Source organism: Citrus sinensis, chromosome 4 (assembly GCF_022201045.2).
Source record: "Citrus sinensis cultivar Valencia sweet orange chromosome 4, DVS_A1.0, whole genome shotgun sequence".
Lineage (NCBI taxonomy): Eukaryota > Viridiplantae > Streptophyta > Magnoliopsida > Sapindales > Rutaceae > Citrus > Citrus sinensis.
In genome coordinates, this window is record NC_068559.1 from 26,219,999 (window position 1) to 26,241,324 (window position 21,326).

Below are 21,326 nucleotides of genomic sequence, written 5' to 3' on the forward strand. Positions count from 1 at the left end.
ACGCGAAACCTGTTGAAGACATTTACGATCTAAAGCAATGCAATGTTCAAAAACTATGACACCTAATATTTGTTTCAATACTTGATTGGATATAAAAGTTCTAGAACTGCTGGTCAGTCATCTCATAGTTCCTCGGAGGTCTGGGATGGCACTAGGCATCCATCTGCGCTGCTGGATATGATTAATCTTGTCATAATCGTACGGAGAAACCTGAGCCAAGAGTCTTGCCATGAGCCTTTGCAATCAGCCTTAATGCTTCGTTCTATACGAATTGCTCCTAGAGGAGAGCAGGCAGTGACAATAATATCTATTATAGGGATATGTATGTTTGGAATTAAAGTGTTGCAATCCACAGCTTTAAGCTACTGGAATGAAATCATTAGCTGATAAGTGATGGATGTTGCTAATGCCTTATAATTTTATAGCTTTAAGCTAGTGGAATGAAATGGTATTTCCCCTAATCAACATTAAATTACTTCACAGATTGTAAACATCTATCAAAATGAAATATTATGTATGTATTCCGACAATATTGTCTTTAATAACTTGAGTTAATTAACTAATTTATGTATTTTTTTTTAATTATTTTATATAATGCCAGTGAATGAGATACAGGTCAACATAGTTAATCTAAGGCGTCCTGCACACATACTTCTGTAAGCTCAGCTTGATTAGACCTGGCATAGAGAATAAAAGAAAAAAAAAAATGCTTTCTTTTCTACCTGTTTTAGTCCATCTTGAACGTTACCATGTTCGAATTATAAATAAAACAAAATGGACACTTTGAGGATTGGGACCTAGCTATTGAAAAAAAAAAAAATTCTTTTCCAATTTTTATAACTGTAGTCATAAGCAAATGTCTCTAGACACACAATCTTCAGAGCAGAATCCAAGTACTCAAACCAGTCACTCTTACACGCCTCAGAAAATTATTAATAGAAGTTTCTTTCTCAAAACATGCCTATGGCAATCCAGGAAAACCGTTTAGTATATCAAACCAGCTCTATGGCTAAAATTTGACGATTATGAGGAGAAGGCAATTACCAGTACTGAAGCTGATTTAAAGGATACCGACGGTGAGAGAAGGATTCGCTCCACATGGAAACCTTCTCTTGGCTTTCAGTCTTGAGGCAGTAGTTCACAAGCATTACTTGCCTGGTAAAGAGTGGTATTGCAGCTCAACTGGAAGGATGTTAAATCGATCCACGGAAACACTCAAATGATGCGATCGCCTAATAATGGCACCTAACAGTCGAGAAAATGTTATTGAAGAACAAGATATATGATTCCATGAACTGCGCTTTCACATGATAGAATATATTCAGAAAGCAGGTGAAAAATTCATAAGCAACATATCTGCCGCTGCTGTATCAACAAACCTCTTAAGATGACTTGATATGTTACTATAACTAAACAGTGTTGACTGTATCAAAAACTCTCAAACCAGATGCCCATTTGCAAGCCAAATTTTTAAAACCTAATACAACCGATCATAACCATACTTTATTTACCACACCCAATGCAAGAATCAACCAGCTATAGTTGTAACATCAAACACTAAAACATTACAAAAACCACAACAGACAGTGTGTTAATTGAAGAAGTATAGCTGTAACAATTTCTTACACGCACCAGAACCTCTCTCATCATCAACTGTACATATGACAACTTTTGGATACAAATCTGCAATGACCAGGCCATCATGAAATCATAATTGTTGGTCCAAATATGGATCTGCAGAAGTTTTGCCTCCTCCCAGATACCCTCCAACACTTTGAGAAACGCCGGAAACAAAGTTAGTCAACATAGAAGATCCCCATGCCAGCCATCCGCTCTGAGCTTGTTGCTGCTTGTTTGCTTCAAGTATGCTCTTCTGTTGTGCCTCAGCTATAATGTCATCCCACCTCTTTGCCATAAACTCCTTGACGGCCTCAACCCCTTTATTGACTATCTCCATTGGGGGAATAACAAGTGGGTTCTGGTCCAGGTTGAGCTTGGTTAGATTTTCAAGCCTGAAAAATGTGTCAGGAAGAGCTCGGATTTGGTTGTTGCTGAGATCAAGCTCCCTCAGATTTATCAGATCGCCAATAGTTTCAGGAAGCTCAGTCAAGTCATTGAAATTACTGCTCAGGTTCAGCACCTCAAGTCTAGTCAATTTCCCAATTGCACGTGGCAGGCCATGAAGCTCATTGAAATGGGCATCCAGATATTTCAGAGACCTCATTTCACAAATTGATGGAGGAAAAGTGCGTAGCTTATTTAGCTTGATTGAGAGCCTCTCAAGATTCAGTAGTCCATACCCAATATTTGTTGGGAGACACACCAAATTGTTAAAGCTTGCATCTAACTCCACCAATGAACTAGAAATGCAGTTAGCAACCAATAGTTAGAAACAGGCAAAGAGAAACTTCAAGGAAAAGGAAAATATATGTCCACTAAGATCAACAGATGGATTTGGATAGAAAATCCGTAGAAGAGCAGATCATAATGAAATACCTGCAGCGAGCAATGCTTTCAGGAAGGGTGTTAAGCTTGTTTCCTGACACATTAAGGACTTTCAGATTAAGCAACAGTCCAATAGAATCAGGCAGGGACTGTAGAAGGTTGGAAGAAACATCAAGTTCTTCAAGTTTCTGTAATCCTGCTATTGAATCAGGCATGGCCTGTTTAAACAAACCATAAGTTAAAAAGGATCCATGTCAACAGATGCTACAAATTCTACTTGCTAAGATGTTTCTCTTATCATCAAAGAAACACAGTTCCTTCGTCAGTGAAAAATGAAGGATATCACAATTCATACATGGTTCAGAAGAATCTGATTTATAATTGAAAATGACCAACATGTTCTTAAAGTGCTCTACAACAAAGAAATATTTCATCAACCAAAACAAGATTTTATTCAGGAAAAGCATCCACCTTAAGTGAGATATCTGACTGACGAACAGATAATATGGACTTCAGCTAACTATAATTAATTAAATAAGCTCCAAGAGAACAGCAGGACAAACTTAACGAGTTCTAACTAGAAATATAAAAAAATCATTAATGTCACTCTATCATGTATCAAAACATAAAATGAATTCAACAATGATTTTTCATGTCAACATTTGAAATTATAGACGAATATCCAATAAAGGAAACTAAGCAGCAATTTGAATTCACAATAAATTCAAGCATCACTCATGGCAATCAAGCCACTACAAAGTAATGATAGTTAATTGACCCAGCCCAACTAAAGCTTCTAGCAGTACAAACATTACAGAAGATAGTGAATCACAAGCTCGCTCACCGCTTTAAAAATGAAATAAAAAAATAAAAAAAAAATCATTTGTTAACCTCCAAGAGGTTGCGCGAAAGATTAAGCGAAACAAGGCCGCGAAGCCGCCCAAAAGCCTCCGGCAGAAGCTTCAACTGACGGTCAGCAAGATCAACTGTCTCAACAACAACGCCACTCTCTGCCTCTTGTAGTATCTTGACAGCGTCCTCATTGACATCCACCAACTCAGCCGAAACCGAATCGTAGACCCGATCCAGCATCTCCTCCGCTTCCTTAAACTGCCTCTCACAATCCTCGTGCATCTCCTCTAACTTCACCACTGCCCTGTACATATCAACTTCCGGCGACGAAGTTGCGGTTTCTTGGAACTGGGCAAGCTTGGATCGGGCAGCCGATACTGTATCTGGATCGGGTCTGGTGCCGAGGAGTAAGCGGGTTTGCGTGATTTGTACGGGAACTGCTTGTGTTAGTGAGGAGATAACTGTAGAGTTGGTTAAATGACGATACTTAGTTATGAGATTGTTGTACGCTTGCGGTGGAAGAGGAGGATGGTCGTTGGGGTTCAGTTGGGACAAAACAAATACGAGGAGTGGGTAATTCTCGGGATTTGGATTCATGATATCGGTTTTTGAAGAACAACAACTTAGTGAGACTAACCACCAGGAAAAATTTCAATTATATAAACTCCTTCAATTTTAGATTGTTTGTTTTCGTGGAGGAGCCGCAAAACGGTGGGCTACGAGAATGAACTCTCGTGTTGTGTGTGTGCTAATTTTAATCTTTATCTCTTGGGCTTATCGAGTAAGTGAGACCCTATTACTAAAAAATCAATAAATAAATAAATAAAATGCCGAAGACTTGAGAGACTATGGACAGAGACTCTTGTGCTCCTGCAATTGGGCATCCTTTTAATTCTTTTTCCCCCTTTTTATAAGTTTGATCGCCCTTGATCTACGGCAGTTGGCAATTCATGGAAGTAAATGGGTAATTAGCAGATGCTTAATCATAATTACGGTTAATGAACTTCAGTAGGGATGGCAATGGGGAGGGGAGGGGAGGGGACCAATCTCCCCATACCCATCCCCGATATTTTGTTATGTCCCCGTCCCCTCCCCGTCCCCGTCAGAATTACTTAAGTGAATCCCCATCCCCTCCCCGAATACTAACAGGGGATCCCCGAGGGTCCCCGGTCCCCGAATAATTAATAGTCTAATACATTTTTTTTTTCGATTTTAAATTAATCATATTAAAATAAAAAATTCAGATAAAAATAAAGTTCAAAATATATCTTGCATTAATATTGATCCATTTCAAAGTCACATTCAAAAATATAAATTATTAAAATAATTATCTTTGTCAATGACTCAATCTTCATAATCCTACAATAAAAAGAAAAAAAATTATTTTTATATCGACAATAAAATAAATGTAGATACTTAATTAATATTTTTAATAAAACTATTTACCTCCTGCTCCTCCAGTTCTTCCTCGAGAAATGTGGCAAATTGAGAGCTAACCTCAGATTTCAAACCTAAAACAATGAAAATGATATAAGTAACGTAACTTATAAGCGCAAATATTAATAACTGTATAATATAATTACAATGTAAAATAAACTCATACTGCTATTGTAAGCTCGTAACCAACTTTGACAGCATATTAAGGCCTCCAATGTGCTTGGATGAAGTTTGTTACGGTGTGAGCTCACAACTCTACCACCGGTGCTAAAAGCTGATTCAGAAGCAACTGTTGTAATTGGAATTGCCAAAATATCTCTAGCAATTCGAGCTAATGTAGGATACGAATTAGGATTAGAACTGTTGTAAATTATAATTAGGCAGCTCTCTCCTGTATCATTGTGGTTTAGATTAAAAATTTAAGACTTTAATTAGTTAATTAAGTTTAAAAGTTTAATAATATAACTATTTTAATATTTATTATTTTTAACAATATTTATAATTTTGTTATTTATTTATTAGTAATTTTAAAAATAAAAATAAAATTAAAAATTAAAATGGGGAAATGGGTAGGGGATGGGGATTCCACCTCATCCCCGTCCCCTCCCCGAATAAAAAATTGGGTAAAAAATTTTCCCCGTCCCCTCCCCGAATAAAAAATTGGGTATAAAATTATCCCCGTACCCTCCCCGAATGGGGAAAATCCCCGAGGGTACCCGTCCCCGTGGGGATTTTTGCCATCCCTAAACTTCAGCCTCACGTCAATAAATTCATACGCCGAAATCACATTACCAGCGTTTGGGTCCACATGAATCCCAAATCATCTCCTTCGCATTTCGGACTACCAGCCAGAAAAAAATGAAGTAAAAGCTACAGGACAATACCCCCTAAAAAAAAGAGAGTGATATTCGATAACGAGAAAAAATATGTCGAATAAAATAAGCCGATAATTAACCCCCACCCCAAAAAAATAAAAATCAATTACAAAAATAAATGCCAGCTATGGAAATCAGTCTCCAAAGACAATGTCAAAATTTGCACGTGAAGTGACTCCACAATACATATTTCACACTTCCTCTAGCAACTTCGCATACATATTTCGAATTTCCTCCAGCAAGTAGCAACTCTGTCGATCAAGCTTAGCAAAAATTCTTGTGACTGTCGATGTACTTGTTCACAATCTCGAAATGAAGCAAATACACCACGTACACTCTCAGTGGACTGCCTTCTGTCTTCCATCAGTATCTTCTTGTTCAACCTGAGAGAAATAAATTTCAGGTATTAGGATTGACTGGAAGTGGAACAAAATACATAATGATGGGGGATGAAAAAAGGCCAATCGCAAACACTTCCCAGAACTTGCTTCATTTCACATATGACAATAACGAGAGACACACAAGAACAATTTCAAACTAACACTTTCAATACAAAATTTCAGAAGGAACTGAGATGGTATCCTGGGAAAACAAGATTCATTTAAAATTTTAACCAAAGAATACACATCTCAATCAAGAAGGAATAAAGTGCCTAATCCAACACTATTGGACAATCTTCTCTATTAATTCCCATCCAAGAGGAGGATGGGACGATATAACCTGAAATAACAACATGCATTTTATACCAAACAACAGCCTAAATACCCAGATTGATTTGTGGAATTTGGAGTGGGAGAATTTGGAAAAGTCTAGCCACATAAAATCATGCTGAGATGAAATAAGACAGCATATGATCAAACAAACCATAAGTATAATGGAGCTGGCAGAAAGACATGCTTAACATGACTCCCAAGAATTTGAAACATTATTTGCTGAGCAGAGCCAAGTATCAAATGCCAAAGCATGCTTGTGAACTCTAGATAATGCTGATACAATCTTTTTGGATTCAAGAGAGGGGGTTGGGTTATCAGCCTCAACAGAAATGTAATCTGTTACTAAGCTAAAATAAGATCTTTGACACATCTCAGGATAAGCAGAGTTGGAGATTTTTAAATTTCTTTTAAAAAGGTTATATCACATTAGTCAATCTAGTTGGTTATGCAGGAAAAAAAAAAAAATCAACTTATCATAGATCCTTACCTCAACTAAAACTCTTGCTTTCTTCTTAGGTTTGGTACCACCTTCATCATTTCCAAGCTTTCTCAAAGCCAAACTAGATTCTCTTCTCACTCTCTTGTGCTCAACTGCTACCGTCTCGTCATCATCATTATCGTCCAGTCCAACTGAATCATTCACCACCAATATTAAGTATGAACACATAAATGGATGAAATATAATATTAGTATTTTGTTTTAGTCAACTTGCAAATAGAAATAAAATCAGAAACATGATCACAATGTAGCATTTTAGAAATGGGCACAGAATGTAGAAAAAAATGAGTGAACAGATGCCACCGCTAATAAATTACAAATAAAGTGCCGCAGATCAAACATCGTGTTTTGATAAGTTATGATTTAATCAGCAAACTATACATACATAAATAACTCATGTATTGATAAAAAAACTTATATAAATTAAATAGATAAGATCAACCAAGATAACTGCACAAAATATCTAATGGAACGTATCTAGAACTAGTTTTACCATCATCATCATCTAAGCTGGACTTATTAACCGCAAGACCACCAAAATCTTCTATGTCTTCTTCTTCTTCAAGATCGTCATACCCTTCAACAAATTCGATTTCAGCTTCCTCCTAATTTCAAGCACAAATAAAAGAAGTTCAGTGATCAAAGAATTTTGATCTTCCACAAATCCAAAAAAAAAATTGCTTTCAGATAGAAGCAATTTAACCATGACATAACCAACCGACAAACATACTGCAATAGAAACAAAAAAGGAAAAGGAACTATATAGAAGTCTCCTTTTATAGGGTTACCTCATCCTCTTCAATGTCGTCAGCAGCCAGCTGTTCCTTGTCAAGAATCTCATTATATTTGTCAGCAGGATAATTATATATGTCACCATAGACTCCTTTCTTAAGGCGCTCTAGCAGTTCTTTTTCAATACTCTGCACAAAAAATAAAGTGTAACTCAAAGCTATGGAGAAAGTATAGTTAATGTACATCAATTGCATTACAGAGAAAAATAACCTTATCCAAAACTGCTGCCTTTTCAGCCTTTTCTTCTCTTCTAGCCTCCCTCTTTTTCTCCTTCCTAGGTGTTGTCATAATCTTCTCCCTACAACAAATACAAACAAGGCAAAATGAAAATTCAAGATGAAAAGAAATATTACTATATTCAATCCAAAGAAGTTACAAGAAAATCACTTTGGAGAACATTTTCAGTAATCCGAACAAGGCAATAGTAAACATCATTCCACGCGGTAAAAGATGTAAAAACTATGACTAGTTAAAAACTGGTAAGCCGTGCACCTTGTCTTCAAAGCAAGTTTTCTCATACGAATTCGCATCTGAGTCATTTTGGTCAGCCGTTGCTTTGTTTTGTGTACCAAAAATTTGGGCCAGTACATCTACAATCGAGAGAATTTGAATCCAGACCAGGCACTTTAACAAAACCCACAAGTAGAAGTATACAAAATAAACAAAACTCATGGAACCACAATAAGCTAGATAACCATACCAGATTTTTGTCAATAATTTCTAGCGCCTTTTCATAATTTCTGGGCAACTTCACTCTTTCCCATAATTGGTTTGGTTGGTGAGCCCTTTCTATAGTCTTCATGTATAAATAAAATACACCTACATTATAGAAAACAACCACATTCAAGAACAGAATGTCACTTATAAGCCTACACATATACATACATCAACATGCAAAAGATCATATCAATTCATGAACACAAAAGATAAATGAAATGCATAGATCACACTATAGCTGCACCAGCATAGCACAATTTTTTATTCATAACTCATGGGCAACCAACAGGACGTTTATTTGACAAAGAAATATTCCAATTGAAGAAGAATAATAAGTCATAATAGCATTAAAAAGAAAGTACCATCATGATCGCGAATGGTTGCGTATCGACTGTTAGCGAGAGGACAAGAGCTTCGGTTACAAATCCCAGTCACGTTATACGGATTCCTACAGAATTTGCCAGTTTCGATTCTACAAAGCCCAGGGCAAACCAATCAAAACTAAAATAAAATTGATATACATAAATGCGTGAATCAAAATGCATAATTTAAAAAAGAAAAAAGCTCAACATATTGGAACTAAGAGAAAAAGTAATTACTTGGCCATGAAACTGCAATGATTGTGCCTGATAACTTGCCATATAACCTCATCGTGCTGCATCTTTTACTCTTCTTTATTTAGAGTTTACAAGTGAACGAGGGTTGAGGCTTTATTACAAAATTTGCACCATACAAAAGCTAGCTATTAAAGTGTTTAACGTATCAAAGAGGAGAAGATTCTATCAACGGAAGTTGGTTTTAACGGTATTTTGCCTTAGGGTTTACGGGGAGGTTTTGGCATTCAAAGGCGAGAGACGGTGGCGTTTGGTAGAGGTTCCTTTATTTTCCTTAAAAAAAATACTCAACATTTTCGGCCAGGATTGTAGTAAAATGGGCTGGGCTGTTTTCTCTAGGCTCACACTGAGCCCGGTTTTTATTTAAAAAAAATTATTTTAGTATTTATTTAATATGACTTATCTAATGGTTATAAATATTTATTTAATTTCATAAATTTTTATTAATTCTTTTTTTTAGTATTTATTTGACATGGCTTATTTAATGGTTATTTTTAGTAGAGGTTTTGAAGATTAAACAAGATATTTTGCCTCTATTAGAAAAAAAACTCAAATTTTATATTTTTGGAATAAAAGTTGATTTTTTTAAATATTAAAATCTCTAAGTTCTTGCTTGGTATAACATGTCTAATGATTATAAGTACTCATTTAATTTTATAAGCTCTTTTCAAAAATTTTATTGTCATTTAATTTTTTTAATAAAGCTTTTGAAGATTAAATAAGTTATTTTCCGTCGACTAGTAAAAACTTAAATTTTAGACTTTTAAAAGTAAGGTTGAAAATAACATAACTTTAATAATCTTTAAATTTTAGATTATTAAAGATTTTTAATATTATTTTATTCTTTTTATAACATAACTTTAAATAATTTATCTATTAAAGATAATTTTATAATTTTTAATAAAAACTCATGTAAACAACTATAATTTTTTGAATAAAAACTCTACTGGACTCTATTTGAAAATCTGTATGAAATGGAATTTTCCCTACTTCATTAATCATTATATGAGTGCTTCTGATGGCTATCATGTATTAACATTTTAAGATGGAGCTCACTAGAGGTGGCAAAAATACCCGCCCGGTCCGGACCCGGACCGTACCCGGGCGTTGCGGGCCGGGTAATACCCGGCCCGGGTATGAAGCCGGGTCGGTCTTGGGCATCACTTGATAAACCCGGAACCCGGATTTTATTAAAAAAAATTACAAAATATATATTATTTTAAATATTTTATATTTATTTGACTTATTTATTATACATATATAAAGTTTTAAACACTTAAAATTTATATTTTCATGTCAAATTTTATTGAAATAAATTTAAAACTTATAAAATTACCAAAAAATAAAAAATATATACACATAAAAAATTAAAAAATATAAAATCCGGGTACTCGGATTAAAACTCGGCCCGGACCCGGACCCGGACCGGTTGCATCCGGGCAGGGTCCGGTCATGGCAATACCCGGACCCGGCCCGGGGTTTTGCCATCTCTAGAGCTCACAGGCAACGGGCTGATGAGACAACTAATTCACGGTAGCCGCAGCTGGTAATGAAGAAGAAGGCGGCGGAGCAACAGCTGCAAACGCGGAAGATACGACGTGCATCGCATGACGTGGTAGTAGCTTTGCTTCTTTCTCTCATGTCTTGTATTAGGATTAGGTTATATATATTTTCATTATTAAAAATAAAAAAATAGATAAAATAATAGATAGTGTATTTAGTGGTTTTTTTTTTTTTTTCGTGCACTGAAACAAAAACAAAATTTTCAGAACAGGGTGGATTGTGGTGCGTTTTTTAATTCTCGGGCCGAGGCCTAAACTGGTGCAAGCCGAATCGAGACACTGGGCAATAAGCCCAATCAGTTTACAGACTGTCTGGGTCAAGTCCCTGGCCTAATTCAGCTTCAATTTTAAACTTCGGGAGCATATATTCTAGTCCCGCCGGAAATTCGAGCAAAAATTTGAAGGAACGTTTCGGCTTCAATTTATACTTGAAGAACAATTTGCAGGATAACTTGTATTTGCTCAAAAAATCAGATCACTATATAAAATCTTGATCCTAACAAAGTCAAAATCTATTATTAGAGTTACTCGGTTTAATCAGAGACTCGGAACTATTATTCGGCCTTTCTGTATGATGTTTGATCATTCATGGTATTTGTCCATCAACGATGACATCAATATATTCTACATAAAGATTTATAAATTAACAGTTCCAATGACATAAACCAAACCAAATTATTGAAATGCTTCCGGATTTTTTTTAATTCTTTTTCTTTGACACACTCATATTACAATTAGAAGCCTATTGATATTTTCAATCAGAAATTTTTAAAAACTTTTTGTCAGAATGAGTCTTATAGAACACGGCCTGAATTTTCTATCCTCATATAAGACTACAGGAATTTTAATCCCAAACACTTAATGAGAGCCTGAGTTGTTGCCAACAGGCTAAGAGCCGATTATATTTAACTTTTCAAAAAAAATTCAATCTGCATTTTTCACAGTTCTTGTCTTTGTCCAAAATATCTGCTATGTGTACCCTTTTCTTCCACTTAAATCAACTTTCATAATTCTTGCTATAAAATCTGCTATGCCCTCGAAAGCAAATATCTGAATTTTCTCTCCAAAAAACAAAATATTTTCTGAGATGTTCCACTTGGGCTAGCAAGCGGGCAAGGACAGTCCCACCTGCAAGTGCTAGCTGATGAACCACCCACATATCTTTCAGGCTCACGTGGATCCTTCGGTAACAAGCATAAACTATTTCCCTTTTTTCCTCTAATAAACAATTTTATGCTAGCACAGAAGTTGCATTTATTTCCCATTCCAGCAATGTCCTCTTCAAAGGGTCCCCGCTTTGTTAACTTAAATCTTTCATCACTATCAGTTTATCAGCTTCACTGTGCATGCCATTGCCACGGCCCATTAACATATCATATCCAATCCATTAATGGAGGCCCCTTCACTCGTCATCACAATCACATACCACTGACGAGGCGGTTTAGACACGGTATGCCTGTGGGATCCATGATGCTTTCAATGCAGATGCTCTATTCTCTGTGTCTCAAAATTAATAACGGGTGCAAATCGCTTTCCCGGTTTCGGTGGCAGTCGCATATCATCAATATTTACTTTAATCTTCTTCTAGGTTGCTGCTGCCCACTAGCTAACCTTTTTCTTTATCAGATCACAAATAATAAAGCAGAAGGATCGCGCATGGTGGTGGGGTTACAAAACCTTAAAACCGCTCAATCTTTATGGCTTTTTTATATTATCGCAGGATAACAATTAATATTTAAATTGATCATTATTATTTTGTCTTCTGATTAATTATGTTATATCTCCGAAGCGTGGTGCGGCCGGCAAAAGGAATCTCATCATCTTCCTTCTGAATGCTACATCAGTGGAGATCATTGGCTTTTGTTTTCAATAATCATAGCTCATGGGTAACGGGTATCTCTTCCTCTTCTATTTCATTGGCTATCCATTTTGTACTCTTTTCTTTTATTTATTATATTTTATTTTTTCGGCTTATTATGGCTTCCTATTCTTCTTTCGTCATCAATCATCATCTGTAGTTCCAAATACCAGCTGTCATGGCCCATGTAACACACTCATGGCGATCTTGATCTTCCGTTTTCAATCAGTTTTTAGTAATGAGAAGGGGCTCCTTGATGATTCCAAAATGGTCCCCCAATGTCTTCTAGTTATAAATTGCTTGCTAATCCTGAAAGTATTTTGTTTGATATGAATTATGAAACTACCACCGCTTGCTCATCCCAATTGCGATCAACAGAATCTGGTCAAAACGAAGACCACTCATCAACAGTCAGCCCAGCCACGGCCCCCATAACTTGAAGAAAAGCAAAAAATATCGAGACAGAATGGCAAAGGCAATGTATGCAAATACAATGCAAGTGATTAAAAATCTTCAATACTTTGCTTCGCTCACAACAACTAATTAGCCGCAAAACCCCCCACCCCACAAACAGAAAACAAATTAAAGAATGATAATTAATAGAAAAACATATAAATACAAACACACACCCCTATCGATGTCAGAAGGATTGATGGAAGTTTAAATTTTTAGACATCAGAAGATCCGGAAGAGGCTATATATACCTGATGAAGCAGGTGACACATATTACTAATTCCCACTCCAAAACTCTTAAAAATAAACAATAAAAAAAATAAATTTAGAACTTACTAGTTGCCTACTTGCCCATAATTCCCACGTCATCAAATTTGCATCGATCTGCTTCCGGCTTGATCCTCACACTTGATTATCCTGCAAATGACAATATTTAAATTAATCAAATACAGTAAATTGAAAGAGAAAAAGGCGGTTACGTAAAATCAACAAACAAACAAACAAATAATGGAGGAACAGATAAGAGATAGGGATAAAAGACATGTAGGTCGACATTGAATAAATAAATACATAAACAAAAAGTCTAATAAGTAACAGAGAAGATGACATACATAGACAATGCCTGTACAGAGCCAACCAAAACAAAAACAGCAGCACGACGACGGACAGGACATGCATTAACGACATACGTGTTACACAACGATGGAGCTCAAAAGGATAAGGAAAATAACGTGGCACGCAAATACACACAACACAACAGAGGATGTCGATGGAACAATAATGAACTAAACCAGACGGCTGTGGAAAAAATAAACATGGGAAACTGGATGCTGTTTTGGAACGATGAAAATTGTACGCATCACATCCAAAAATTAAAAAAAAAAATGAAAAGATGACAATTAAGGAATCATCAAACTCACCATCACAAAATTTTGGATATCCCAAACGAAATTGGACTGAAAATTCATTAATGGCTACGCAGCATCAAAAAGAAAGCAAAGCAATCCTTCTTAACGATTTACAGTCCCATTACATCATCATCATCATCATTTGTTATCGCTATATATTTTCGAGTTCCTTTTTTTTTCCCCTTTTCTATTTAACTTTTGCGTACTTTTTTCTTTTTTCTTAAAAAGTCCTCATGATCATTCTGTGATCTGCGGCTATTGCCAGTAGTTGCCGTTGTGAATGAGGTAGATACGGCTAGGATTTCCATGAGCATAATAACCATAATGAGGAGGGTGGTGAGCTGTAATATGCTTGGCAGCTGATTTTTTTAAGCAGAGTGGAGACGCAACCGGAGCGGCTGCCGGAACATGACAGTGGCAGCGGGTGACAGAAGTTGATGGAGCTGTTGTTGTTGATGATTTTGGCGATGAGGAAGCCGATGATGATGATGAAGAAGAAGAAGAAGTTGGTGAAGAGATTTTTTTGGGTAGTGAAAGGAAAGCTCTGATCTTTAAAGAAGATGGAGGTGATGCAACACGATCGTATTCCTCGATGAGATTTGCCAGATCCTCATCGGAGGTGATCGAAACCAAAGCGTCAAGATCCTCTGTTGGCAATTGACATCGCAGACTCACACTCACTGTTGCCCCACACATCTCCCCAAGCTTCAACAACAGCTCTGTAACACCATCACAATCATTTCACCCCATATCATTACTATGTACGTACTTATTATATACATACCTACATATATACACACATGCATGGGATTGTTTCTTCAAACCTACCTAAATAATTAATGCTACGAGCTCTTTCTTTAAACATCACAGACATAAAGATTAAAATGATGACAACAATGGGAAAATGATGGTCAACTAACCGGTGAAAGAAATGGAGCGGTGAACGGAGAGCATGCGGGTTTCGCCACCGTGGTAACGGAGTTTGCCGTCGGGATAACGGGGGAGAATTTTGCCGCCATAACTGCAGAGGAACTTGATAGTGGTAGTAGTGTCAAGAGAAGGCCCGGCCATGTTTTGTATGCTGGGGCGTTTTATTTTAGTCAGAGGGGAAGAAGAGAGGAAGGAAGGTGAAGCTCAGACAACTTGGAAAAAGCTTTAGCTTTCACAAGTTGCGTTGTGTCTTCTAGACTGAGTTTAGAACTCTTGCTCTTATTTATAGAGTTTTTTTTTTTAAAAAAAAAAAAACAATATTTTTTGCTGGTGAGGTAAAAAGAGATTTGCACTGAGATTACGAAAGGGAGATAGATTCCTCTTCCTATTATCTTCTTCGACAAGTTAAATGTATGGTCAAGAGTCAAAAAGACTTAAATTATTTACAGATTCATTCGAGTATTACCTTGTCTATGTTATATGTGTACTATTTTTAAAAAAAATCACCGTATAACTAATAAATATATTTAATCGTACGATGTAATAAAAAAAATATTTTATTGTACGACACATGAAATGTACTCTAAATTTTCTCTTTAAACGCTGCCGTTTCTCTTGTTCATAATTTCAAATTTCATATTTCATTTCACACTTCAAAAAAAAAAAGTTTATTTGTTTTTTCCTCTGCCAAGGGGTCACTAAGGGTTTATATTCACTAAGGAGCTCGAATTCACATATTTTAACCCCCTCTGAGATGAAGTACCTTTCCTTAATTGAAATTTATTAGACTCACATAAGAATTACAGTTATTTATTGGTAACCAAAAAAAAAAAAATTGTAATTACTTCCTAATAATGTCTAAATAATTATTGGTGTTTGATTTTTAAAATAATAACTCTCTCAATTTCTCTAATCATCCTTCATTTTTGAATTAATCTCACCTATTTTCATAATTATTCTTCTTAAACAATTAAAAATAAATAAATACAATTTTAGAAATCCTATCTACCTTTCAACGGATCAGTATCCTCACCCAATCCGAGCACTCTTAATTTTTTACAGATCTTATACCACGTGTATTTTAATGTTAGTGGATGATTAGGATTTAACTACTTTTTTTAAATTTATTAACCATCAATCATATTAACAGAATTTGTTCAGAAAAAGATTAGATCGGAAGATAATATTAACGCCATTTTCATTACCTCAAACCATTGCACAACTAGCCCTTAATCGCCAATTGACCCTATTAAAAAATTCCTCAATCGCCGTAAATCAAACCCATCGTTATTTGAATTGATTTTACCGAGATTGATATGATAGTATCAAAACCAAAATAATATCAAATGAAAAGAGACAAAAAAAAATTCAGTATAGGAATCAAAAAATTATAAATTATTTGGTATGAATGATAAATGATAAAAATGGGCTAACAACAAAGGGGCTAAGACTAGAATGAACAGTAAAGAATGGTGACTTGAGGTGACGACAATGGTAGTGGAAAGTGGTAAAATTTATGAAAATTATTTTTATTTTTAATTAAAACTTTATCTCTTAATAAGGATAATTTAAAAAATAAGTGGGGTCAATTGAATAGCAGAATCTGGTAAGAGAAACGGAGGGGGTCAAATACTGTGTTATATCATAATTAATTTTAGCTACCAAACTAATGTAGTCAAGTAATCTACTCCCTTCCTATTATCCTATATATAATTATTACTTTTATTTTAATATTTTATTTAGACAAATGATTAAGGTACTTCTCAATGTCAAATTTTTAACCGTAACAAGAAGCAAATTACTGAAACGCGACTATGATTAGAATTTATAAGGGTCCTATATGGTAAAAATAATTAATTTGAGGGACCAAAATGTCATTTTTATGTAATCAAAATATATATCTGCAGGTGGGAATAATCAATCTTTCACGTTAATTTGATTGAGATCACCACATTCATTCATACTCAAGAAATTCGCATTCTTGGAAATTGAGAAATAAATTTAACTAAAAAAAAACGAAAGGAATACGGTAATCATTTTATTTTTGAAAATGAAAAAAAAAAAAAAGAGTTCCAGATGATTTTATTTTTGGGTAATTAAAATTTGATATTATTTATTTTCTTTCAAGTTCTTATCGGACAGACGGACACTGACATGAGGTCATTTCTACGTTGTAAAGTTTTCGGAAAATACAAGCACTGATATTTACAGAACGCCGCTACAATGTATCTCATCATAAATATTGCATCCAAAATATTTAAAGATGAGGAAAAAAAAAAAAGAAAAAAGAAAAAAAACCCTGGCTGGTAAATTAAGAGGTGCTCATCCATGAAAAGTAAAAGGAGAAAAAGTCTAAAATATAAAGTCGAAAATGTTGACTAATGAAACAATTATCAATGGCGGACTTATAATATCTAAAACTGTTCAACTGTAACAATCTTTTATCAGAAGAATGGTCCAGACCATGCATGACCCACGTAACGGGGGTCATATTTAAGCACGTAGTGATCAGAACTGAGAAGGGATGGCGTGGGAGCCACAGCCACTTTGTTTGCCGAGGAAGACTCGGATGCTAGAGGCTGTACAGCCGTTGCAAAAAGTCAGGATACACACAAACACACACAGGAATTTTAATTCATTTTCTGATTGAATCTTTCTTTTTTTTTTGTCTGAACAATTCAACTGTTTATGAATTACGATGTGTATGTTTATATCTGGTCCATTTTAATTGGAACTTTTGGATGTGTGGTCCGGCAACGTTCGGTGTCCGCATTGCAGGTCCACACACTTCGACATAGAGAATTGTAATATCCAGTTTCTTGAGAGATAGATAACCAGTAACGCTTGGAGCATTACTAGCTACTTGCTAGCTTCGCTTCGCATATCGGATATTCCGAAATGATCCTTGCTTTGTATTGGCAAAACCTTCTGTTGGGTTCAGTTATTCCATGTGAGCCAACTACCCATGTTGAGAAGATGAGCGATTTTTAAGGGGAATAAAACTGTCTATCTCATGAGGGGTATTAAAGAAAATAATGGACACTACGGGAGGAGAGGAGAATAAAAAAGAAAATTAATCTTCCATTGAGGGGGGGGAGGAAACATTTATGTTATTTTCATCTTTTTTTTTTTTGGTGTTATTTTACTTGAGTTATTTCCCTTCCAGTCAACTATTTCATGTACTCCTAATATAACTTAAGCATCGGAGGGTTCTCGCCGGAACCCCCACCGGCGAGTCCTGACCGGTTTCTGTGGTTTTCAGGTTGCAGACTTGAAGTTCATATCAATATTCAAGCTTGGTTCGTACTAATTTTCCACCCGAAACAAATTCAGCTGTTGAGGTCATTTTTCGGCATCAACATCTTGGCGCCGTCTGTGGGGAACGGTACGAAAAGCCATAAGAAAATGATGAGATTCATTGGATGGGAAATAGGAGGGCAGTATAACAAATTGTTGTTGGCAAGTATAGCTCGAAAGAACACTTCTCAAAGGTGAGAATCAGGTTCGGTTTCAATTTAATTATTCAGTATAACCGAAACTAAGGGGCGTGAATTACAGATTAATCATTGTTTTATTATTTGTTGATTATGATGGTGTTTCTTGATTCTGAGGTGATTGAACTACTTATGCAATTTCTTTTCAAATAAATGCTAATTAGCCAAAATTATTTTATTTGATTGAGAAATAGCTAAGAATTGAGGAGAAATCAAATAACCGATAAGATTAATAGCTTGAAATTAAAAGCTTGAAATGAAGCTACCTTTAATTTTATGATAGTTGATAAAAGTTCTGGAATTTATTGAACCTGCCGTGTGGTTGTCCTCGTAAGTTATGGCATATACTAGTTAGTTTTACATATGCTTACGACATATTTGATTTCTCAACACTAACTTTTGTCCACTTCGACTTCTGCGTTTGATTTTATAATTTGAGATCGACATCTACACATTTGGTTTTACAATTTGAGATCTACATCTACATATTTGATTCTACAATTTGAGATCGGCATCTACATATCTAATTCTACAATTTGAGATCTACATCTACACATTTGATTCCACAATTTGAGATCGGCATCTACATATCTGATTCTACAATTTGAGATCTACGTCTACATTTCTGAGTTCGACGTTTACATATTTGATTCTACAATTTGAAATCAATATTTACATATTGGATTCTACAATGTGAGATCTACATCTACATATTTGATTCTACAATTTGAGATCCAAATCTATATATTTGGTTTTACAATTTGAGATCGACATCTACATACTTAATTCTGCAATTTGAGATCTATATGTTTGATACTATAACTTGGGATTTGCATCTACATAGAAGTTGGAAATTTTGTGGAGTTCATTTTTGCCTTATTGAGGTCCAATTGACTTTGTTCTACTTGCCTTATTGAGGTCTAGCTTGATAAATTGTTTTCGCCTGTTGAGGTCCAACGTGAATAAATTGTATGATCCGGTCTTACTGAAATCGAGGTTGCTATCTTAGCCTTATTGAAGTCTAATGTGAATAAATTATTTGATCCGATCTTATTGAGATCGAGGTCATCATTTTGATCTTGTTGAAGTTGTCATTTTTGGCCTTTTTGACATTGTCATCCAATCTTATTGAGATTGGCATCGAGGTCATTTGATCTTATTGAGACCGTGGTCGTCACCCAATTTTATTAAGATCGAGATGTTGTTAGGTTGATTTTTTTTTTCTTTTTCTTTGTCTTTCATTATTCTTAAGTTTCCAAGACCAATCACAAGTTCTTGATCTTGAAAACTAGGGGACTTATGTTGGGTTCAGTTATTCCATGTGAGCCAACTACCCATGTTGAGAAGATGAGCGACTTTTAAGGGGAATAAAACTGTCTGTCTCATGAGGGGTATTAAAGAAAATAATGGACACTACAGGAGGGGAGGAGAATAAAAAAGAAAATTAATCTTCCATTGAGGGGGGAGGAAACATTTATGTTATTTTCATCTCTTTTTTTTTGGTGTTATTTTACTTGAGTTATTTCCCTTCCAGTCAACTATTTCATGTACTCCTAATCTAACTTAAGCATCGGAGGGTTCTCGCCGGAACCCCCACCGGCGAGTCCTGACCGGTTTCTGTGGTTTTCAGGTCGCAGACTTGAAGTTCATATCAATATTCAAGCTTGGTTCGTACTAATTTTCCACCCGAAACAAATTCAGCTGTTGAGGTCATTTTTCGGCATCAACACCTTCCGAGATTATTCTTTTCATAACTTGATCAGTCGGTAAAAAAATTTGCAGAAAGCCACCGTGTTGAACTTTGCTTTCAATATTCTTTGACTTTTATTTATCAGCTTAAATTTTTACGTTGAAGGATTTTTTCTGTGATATCAAAATCAAATTATCGTGTTTGATTCCTTAGAAACATTATTATTTCAATTTCTCTAGCAACCCAAGTTCTTAACTGCCGAACCACTAGATGGGAGTTCGTTTTGGAAGCAATCAACTTCATTTTTATGCTTAGTCCTAAGAAACCTTAATCCGTCCCACATAATAGCTTAATTTCAAGAAACATAATCAGTCAATAGTCAATAAATTAATCCCACGTCCACCTGTAACATCATTCCAAGAATTAGAAAGAAGAAGAAAAATAAAATAAAAACTAGTGCTCAAAATTACATCTACATAACAAAGTGCCAAAAAAGCAAATGATTTAAAGCTTAGAATTACACTTAGGTTTGTTTGTTGATTCGTACCATCTCGTTTTGGTCATGCCACAATCCTCACAGAGTAACAGTTAACGTTTTCAAAACAGCTGACTTGGAGACAACTCGCGAAGAGAAGAGATTAAGCTAGAACTCCCACTATTAGATGTCTTTTTCATTGATCATGTCACGCAATGATCCAAAAATTAATGGAATTCATAATAACCTGTCGTGAGGTCCTGTTTTGTATATACTATCTTTTTTTCTTCAAATTGGTGTATAATTTGTGCAATTTTCAAAAGGTCCTGAGCATATCCACCTTTATCTCCTTATCCTTTTGGTGAGAGGATCACGCACTTTGCTTGGTTCATTCACATACCAGATGGCACTTTTTTTTTAAAATTTTTTTTTTATATTTTGGCAACGAGTCGGCGCCAGTTCACATTGCATAAAATAGCACAAATCCTTTAATGTAATTGCCATTTTCCAAAAATGCTCACTCTCTGTTGAAGGTTTTGCATTATTTCTCACATGAAACGGGAGAAAAGTGCATGGACGAAGCAGCATCACAGCATAAAGCAGCCATTGTTGTAACTTGTTCATATTCCTTATACGTGTGTGCTTTCACAAATTATCTTTGCTTTCTTTATAAATATAGCATGTGATATGCGGTTAAAATTAAGACCTTACAATATCTCGTTTACGTGGCATGGACCCAATGCCCACTTGTACAAGAGATGAGGCGGCCTCAATTATTTTAACACGTAACCGCCCGATGAATCGATCCGAGTAGGAGAGAGAGGGTCGGTTGTTTTTTTGTGGGATTTTCAAAAACCTTGAGAGGACTTACCACACGTGTCAGCAAAAACCAAACTTTCAACCTTGTATATCTTTGACCTTTTGTTTTGAAATTAAATAGATTTTAATTAATGAGAAATATCATCGTAACTATGGATATTTACATGATGATATATGTAATTAAATTTAATATA

The 21,326-nt window shown here is 35.3% G+C and overlaps 3 protein-coding genes across 3 annotated transcripts; all 3 read right to left on the minus strand.

Annotated features, from left to right (window-relative positions):
* Positions 1-1,424: 1,424 nt before the first annotated feature.
* On the minus strand, positions 1,425-4,072 carry LOC102614851 (plant intracellular Ras-group-related LRR protein 3). The gene is made up of 3 exons (XM_006483886.4): positions 3,337-4,072; positions 2,497-2,663; positions 1,425-2,360 (listed from the first exon to the last, which is right to left on the minus strand). The coding sequence occupies exons 1-3, from the start codon at positions 3,892-3,894 to the stop codon at positions 1,709-1,711; spliced, it is 1,377 nt and encodes a 458-aa protein (XP_006483949.1). The 5' UTR covers positions 3,895-4,072; the 3' UTR covers positions 1,425-1,708.
* A 1,550-nt stretch (positions 4,073-5,622) lies between these two features.
* On the minus strand, positions 5,623-9,215 carry LOC102614566 (uncharacterized). Its single transcript, XM_006483885.4, has 9 exons — positions 8,929-9,215; positions 8,692-8,801; positions 8,313-8,431; positions 8,105-8,202; positions 7,823-7,910; positions 7,609-7,740; positions 7,314-7,425; positions 6,810-6,952; positions 5,623-5,992 (listed from the first exon to the last, which is right to left on the minus strand). The coding sequence occupies exons 1-9, from the start codon at positions 8,988-8,990 to the stop codon at positions 5,948-5,950; spliced, it is 909 nt and encodes a 302-aa protein (XP_006483948.1). The 5' UTR covers positions 8,991-9,215; the 3' UTR covers positions 5,623-5,947.
* Positions 9,216-13,746: 4,531 nt separating this feature from the next.
* Positions 13,747-14,919, minus strand: LOC102614073 (hypothetical protein). The gene is made up of 2 exons (XM_025101236.2): positions 14,645-14,919; positions 13,747-14,443 (listed from the first exon to the last, which is right to left on the minus strand). The coding sequence occupies exons 1-2, from the start codon at positions 14,793-14,795 to the stop codon at positions 13,980-13,982; spliced, it is 615 nt and encodes a 204-aa protein (XP_024957004.1). The 5' UTR covers positions 14,796-14,919; the 3' UTR covers positions 13,747-13,979.
* Between the last annotated feature and the right edge of the window lie 6,407 nt (positions 14,920-21,326).